This window comes from Coffea arabica, chromosome 6e, assembly GCF_036785885.1.
Source record: "Coffea arabica cultivar ET-39 chromosome 6e, Coffea Arabica ET-39 HiFi, whole genome shotgun sequence".
Classification (NCBI taxonomy): domain Eukaryota; kingdom Viridiplantae; phylum Streptophyta; class Magnoliopsida; order Gentianales; family Rubiaceae; genus Coffea; species Coffea arabica.
The window spans coordinates 53213284-53220545 of NC_092321.1; the positions used below are offsets into that span (position 1 = coordinate 53213284).

Consider the following 7262-nt stretch of genomic DNA (forward strand, 5'->3'; position numbering starts at 1 on the left):
GGTGGTATATAAAACCGTCAGTGTATATAATGATAATATAGGAAAGATTAATCTTTCTTTTTTATGTTATAATTTTTTATTTTTTCTTTTTGGGTTCATTAAATTTTACATGAATATCAAGTTGAGTTAACCAAGTGATTTACCAATTATACCCCCAAAATTTGTAATCAGGTTGATTGGTAGTTTGATTCAGATTGAAATTTGGGTTCAAGGATGTAAGAACTTTAGTTTTTAAATGTCAAGAACGAAATTGCTTCGTTTTAAAAGTGAGAGACGAAAAGAATATTTTTGTGAAATGTGAAGGATGAAACCAATCATTTTCCCTAAGCTAAAAATGCCAAAATGTGAACATAAAAGAGGTATAACAACCACACTAATTAATACCGGCCAAATACATCACGAGCGTGATAACACGGTCCATGTCAATTGTAGGAGCGTGATTACACTCGCTACATTGAATGAATGCAGCTGGTAGTGGTATAGCACGATTATCTTGTATTTACGCGTCTCCGTAGACCGCACGAACAATTTCCCTCTATTGTATTTGGACGGTCAAGATCCTTCACCGAAGCAGCGATTCCAAGGGAACAGCATCCCCCACGTGGACTATATGCTTCCTATAAATACCTCCCCTCATTGGTGCTTTGCTTTACTGGCTCACTCCATTAAATTAAAGGGAAAAAAAAAGGCATCTATTATTGTTATCACCTTCATCATCATCTCAATATCATTTCTTCACTTTCTTCCAAGGTTCATTCTTCTTCTTCATTCTTCTTCCTCCTCCTCCACAGAGCCAAAGGAGAAAGAAGGAAAGAAGAAACTATGGATGACACGTGGGAAAACATGTTCCTCCAAACTGACGAACTGGACAGGTAAATCTTCTGGTTGCAAAGCTGACATCAAATTTAGTGGATACCTAATGTTTGTGAACAAGAGTTCGGTTCGATTCTCATCTTTTTTCATACTTATTTTCTCCAATTCGTGTTCGAACGATTGATGGTACTTGGATGGATTTGATTCTTCCATGGTTCGGGACCTATATTTGTTTAAAAAAGAAATTTTTGCGACTGGCTGATGCGCTGAATTGATTAATTAGTTGAATAAATGTGTGACGCGTTTGTGCAGCTATTTGGATGAATCATTTTCATATTATGATTCAAGCTCTCCTGAAGGAGCACAATCATCGGCAGCATCAAAGAACATTGTTTCTGAGAGGAATAGGAGGAAGAAGCTGAATGAGAGGCTATTTGCACTTAGAGCTGTGGTCCCCAATATCAGTAAGGTTAGGACCGAAGATACCTTTGGAATCTACTGCTGGAAAATGCTTTTTTTTTTTTTGAATTTTTTTGGGTTAATGACTGCGACCACTAGGAATAAACTAGAAAATTGAGACCTTCTGTAGCTAGTGCCATCAACTTCCTCATTTTAGAAAAATTAGCAATTTTTTTTTTTTTTTTTGTGTAATGAATCATGAATTGATGTTTGATGATCAGATGGACAAGGCTTCCATTATTAAAGATGCCATAGACTACATACAAGAATTGCATAATCAAGAGAGAATGATTCAAGCTGAAATATCAGAACTGGAGTCAAAGAGGAGTATATTTCTTGATTTTGATCAAGAAATAAGCTATAATTCCCAGCCAAAGAGATCAAGATTTGAGCAGACCTGTGATTCTGCAGGATCCAGATCATCTCCCATTGAAGTTCTTGAGGTTGGTTTACTGGCTTCTCTCTCTCTCTTCCTGCTATCTTTTGTTTTAATTAATGGGGTCCATAAGATTCCAAATAACTACAAGACAATTCCATGCTTTAGATTTATTCATTTTTCCTCCTAGCCTAGGTATTTGTGAGTAATTTGTCTTTAGGTCACTGATTTTTGGACCTTTCAAAAATCAATTTTGCAGTTAAGGGTATCTCACATGGGAGAGAAGACTATTGTTGTTAGCCTCACATGCAGTAAAAGAACAGACACAATGGTGAAGATCTGTGAAGTTTTTGAATCCTTGAATCTCAAAATCATTACAGCCAATATCACTGCATTTTCCGGCAGGCTTCTAAAGACAGTATTCTTAGAGGTACGTTTCTCTTTCTGCCAAGTCAATTTTTTTTCCTCTTTTATTAGTTTAATTTTCACTGTAAATCCGCAATTTTTTGCACTCTCCATAGAGGGAGAGAAAAAAAAAAGTTAATTTGGAGAGTGCAAAAAATTCTGCAATCCAGTCACATCTAGGAGAAAATCATTTAGACCCTAATTTTTTTGTTCTCCTATTCAATTTATTTTGTGCAAAGATTTAGCATTATCTGAGAATAGGACAATAGAGCATAAGATTGCATATTGTCTTACCAGAAGTGTAGGTACAGATGATATGACTTTGTACAATGACCTTACCATGCAAATTTTGTTCTCTAGGAATGATGCTAAACAATCTTAATGGAAGTACAAAACTTGATGATAAATTATCAACTTGTTGTTTCTTCTCTTTGAAAATGAAAACGATAAATGGGGGAAACAATTTTTTTTCAGGAAATTGCAATTTTGCCCCCTAAGATATGGACAAATGTGAACATAGCACGTAATACTTAATTCTTTGATAAAACTTGGTCCTAAGTTAGACATGGAGGACCAAAACTTTTGTACTTTTTCTGGAGGCAATAAAGATTTTTGGACGTGCTATCCTTAATTCTCCACCTACCTGGACCAAACTGCTCCTGATTTCCCAAAGCCATGGACCCAAAATCCTGGATTGATGATGGGTCAGGCAGATCTTGGGAAATTATTTATGCATATATCTATATACAAACTCAACTAGGAGAGAGAGTTTACAATATTAAATAGCAAGAATTTGCTTAAAAGAACTGCACAATTTAATATTAATTCTTAATCCAGCCCTGAAAAGAAATGAAATGGTAGTTTATTTAGCGGCTGAGACATTTTTTGGTATATCTTTAATGTGTCAATGATTGTCCAATCTTTTGCACACAATTTGTGGGGTCTATGGACCATTAGAGCAAACTTGATGAAGCATCATACACTACAGCTGTGTATTTTTTAGTATGTAAACTTCTAAATAGATAATTATATTTAATAGAGCAATTATTTAGCTCTCCGTATTCAATGCTTTTAAATCTGAACTATTAAGTGAACTGAATGAGCTTTTAACTCACGGTTTAGTCGGTTTAATCCGATTCAAAAGATTTTTCTGTTTTCAGTCTTTTAATTATTAGGTAACTTATATGTCTTTGAAAATTAAAGAAAATTAAATTTAGATTGAATCAGTTCAAAGATTTTTTACTAGGTTTAATCGGTTTTGGACCAGATTTGACCGGTTTGAATAGCTTTTGAAGTTGACCAGTGAACCGGACCAGTCCACAGTCAATTTTCCTTTTACGCAGTCATACCGTGTGAAACAGTAATAACCTTTAGAACATTTTTATTTATTTTTAATGAAAATGATGCAAAACAATTAAGCACAGATGATTTGTGGGTATGAAAACAGTACTAAAAATGAGAGAGATAATTTGAGAATTTTCAAGTCGATACAAAAGATTTAAAATGACACATGGGTCCACCAGTATTCTTCAATTCAATTTTTCTTATTGAATGATCATAGTACACTTCACAATTTTTAGCCACTCGTCCTTTCTAGAATTTGGTGCTAATTTATGGTTATTAATTATCTGGGAAGGATAAAAAATGTCAGACGTTGCTCTCGTTTTCACTATTTAAATTACAAAAAAAGTACGGATGCGTCCAAATTTGCATTTCCTAATCAAGTTGTTATTTCTTGAGCAGGCTACTACACTATTACCAACACGCGTGTAGGAATATTTGACTGAAAAAAACTTTCAAAGTCTGCTAGCATTTTTAATTACTGTTCTACATGCCAAAAATATAATATGTCACACTTAAATTTTTATTTTTTTAAAAAATATTTTTAGACCTCCAACTATTAAGTGTATTTTTTGCCCTTTAACTTTCTAAAACATGTCACTAACGATCTTTCGTTACTTAGAGTCGTTAAGGCTAACAGAAACAACATCAAAACAATGTTATTTTGATGAGATAATTTCTATTGGAGACTGAAATTGACAGAAGGGTAAATATTTGGATTAAAATTCAGGTGGTAAAAAGATACATGTAGTAGTTAAAAAGCCAAAAAAAAATACAAATCTAAATATTTTTAGTGCAATTTCTGCCCTGTTTCTGATGTCTAGCAAGAAGACCACTGTACGCTTTCTTTCTATTTTAGTTAGTCCATACGGTCAAACAGCAGGTGCATGGCATGGTGAATGCCAAACATATTTTATTCGTGGAAATTTCGACCTTTTCTCATGCCACGTGCACCTATCACATCAGTCAAAAAATTTATGCTACCTTAATTAGTATATTAATTACAGAACAAGAAAAAAATATATTAGGGAAATGTTAATAAGAACAAAGTTGCCAAACCACTTTATGTAACTTATGCAAAATAACTTGTACTGAATAAACTTGAGGGCCTTCTTTATAAGCCTCTATTAAGCAATTATTAAGAATAAGCCTCCATTAAGAATGAAATCTTCTGCTGAAATATGGAGACAAACAAGTGAACACTTGGAAAATTTTTTATTTCTTTAATTTTAGGATACGAAAAATAAATGATATAAGGATTCTTCTATCTATCTTTACAAGCTCTGTTTCTATATATATTTGCTCATTTTATGCTAATACTAATTATCAAATATCCTCTTTTTTATTTACCTTTCTCAGGCCAATGAAGAAGAAAAAGATGTTGTGAAGATAAAAATTCAAACTGCAATTGCAGCTTTAAATGATCCAGACAGCCCTATGAGCATGTGAAGAGAGAGAATGAGGCTCAGCATTGTGAATTATCCAAGAATGCATCTAGGGATAATAGATGTCAACAACAAAATCAGTTTTCTTCTTGTCAAGTTTTTCTACTGTAGCAATTAGGCTGTAGTTTAGTTCCCTTTCAAGAAGATGAGTGGAATAAGTAATGTGCTTTGGTTTTGTTGATCTATTTTTGTATCTCTCTTGTGTGTATATATGTTACACAAGTTTTTACGAAGGTCTGATCTTTCTACTGTTTGGTTGTTTAGACCAAAGCATAGTTTCTTCTCGCACTTCAATAATCTTCGTTTTTTTTTTTAAATTTTTTTTTAACAAAGGAGGGGTGAGATTTAAGAAATTGGGAGATGAAAGCCTCAAGGGATTTATAAAAGATAAGTTGTAATTTATGATTTTTATGTTATAACAACTAACTCATCTTGGTGGGATCAGTACAATCAATTTACAATTTAAAGATAGAGTAAATTTTATATATATTGACAGTGATATTAGAAACAAAATTCATGAATTGGGAGATGAAAACTAACATATATTTATACTATACAAATCACATGGAGTGGGGTTTAAATTTAATACCTCTAAATCATGAGTTGTAATCTGTACTTTTAAAACTTTCTACTCAACTTTTATGAATTTTGTCCTCGCAAAAGTAATTGTCATTTTTTTATGCAAATTAAAATTACAATTTGTACTCGCATATTAAAAGAACTAATTCCACTTTGTACCCTCACCTTCCCATTTTAGATACTTTGCACCTAAAACTCTCAATGTTGGACTGTTTGTACCATAAACTCTCAAGTTTGTCCCGATTTAATCCAATAAATGACAAAGTTAGCAAAATTAACGGGATAAAGGACGGTGTAAATTAATGATGGTATATAGTTTTATTCTATCTGTGATCCCTTAATTCCTTTTGACCACTTTCAGCAAAGAGAGTCAAGAGATATAGAGAAAGATCAATCAAAAACCAAAGGGAAATTAACTGCAGCCTAATTATCATAGTAGAAAATCTTGACAAGAAGAAAGTTGATTTTGTGGTTGACATCTATTATCTCTAGATGCATTCTTGGATAATTCACAATTCTAAGCCTCACTATTTCTCTTAAACACATGCTCATAGGGCTGTCTGGATCATTTAAAGCTGCAATTGCAGTTTGGATCTTTATCTTCACAACATCTTTTTCCTCCTCATTGGCCTCAAAAGATAAATGGAAAAGAGAATATTTGATAATTATTATTAGCAGAAAATTAGCATATATATATATGTATGTATGTATTTCCAACTGTGCACATGTTTGTCTCCATATTTCAATAGAAGATTTCATTGATATTCTTGCACATCATGCATTAAAAAGCTTGTACTACATTTAGAAGAAAATACTTATATTGTTAAGGGTTTGTGTAACAATTTCTTAATGGGCGTTTAGTCTTTAACAATTGCTTAATAGAGGCTTATAAAGAAGGCTCTCTTGTGTATTTCCTAAATACATGGAAGAGGTTACAATATATGTGAGTCAGTACAGGTGAAAATTAATTACACAAAAAATGGCCACCGGAGGAAAAAAAATCCTTTTACAGCTACCATTCAAAACATTTAATACAAGTTATTGTGCATAAGATACATAAAATGGTTTGACAACTTTGGTCTTATTTACATTCCTATATATATATAACTTTTTTCTTGTTCTGTAATTAATATACTAATCAGGGTAGGATAAGTGTTTTGCCTGATGTGATAGGTGCAAGTGACATGAGCTAAGGCTGAAATCCTCACAAATAAAATATGTTTGGTATTTTGCGCCTGCTGTTTAACCGTATTAAATAGCGAAATTGAAAGAAAGCGGTACACTTGTCTTCTTGCTAGGCATAAGAAACAGGGCAGAAATTGCTCTAAAATATTTAGATTTATATATTTTTGGCTTTTTAACTAAAACATGTATCTTTTCGCAACTAGAATTTTTTATACAATTAGTGTCCCTTAGGCACCCTAATTTTTTCTTATATTTTAAATAGACAAATTTTCTTTATACGTTTAATCTATATTAACCCTCTAAAAGTATTCATTATGTTTTTGAAAAAGTCCAACATAAAAAATACACTAGATATTTTACCCTTCTATCAATTTCAGCAGCAAGCTCTAATGAAAATTATCTCAAAATGACGTTTTGATATTGTTTCTATTATTTTTAACGACTCCAAGGAAGGAAAGGGCAGTAGTTACACGTTTTAGAAAGCTAGAAGACAAAAAATTCACTTAATAATTCGAGGTCTAAAAGTATAAAAAAAAATAAAAACTGACACAAATTTTTTGGCCTATAGAATAGTAATTAAAAATCCTAGAAGACTTTGAAAGTTTCTTTTTGTCAAATATTCCTGTGCACGTGTTGGTAATAGTAGTAATCTGCGCAAT

The 7262-nt window shown here is 32.4% G+C and overlaps 1 protein-coding gene across 1 annotated transcript; it reads left to right on the top strand.

The window, feature by feature from the left end:
* Nucleotides 1-660: 660 nt before the first annotated feature.
* LOC113695115 (transcription factor bHLH35-like) lies at nt 661-5072 on the top strand. Its single transcript, XM_027214092.2, has 5 exons — nt 661-872; nt 1126-1282; nt 1494-1715; nt 1908-2078; nt 4754-5072. Exons 1-5 carry the CDS (start codon nt 823-825, stop codon nt 4841-4843), a joined length of 690 nt encoding a protein of 229 aa, XP_027069893.1. The 5' UTR covers nt 661-822; the 3' UTR covers nt 4844-5072.
* Nucleotides 5073-7262: the final 2190 nt, after the last annotated feature.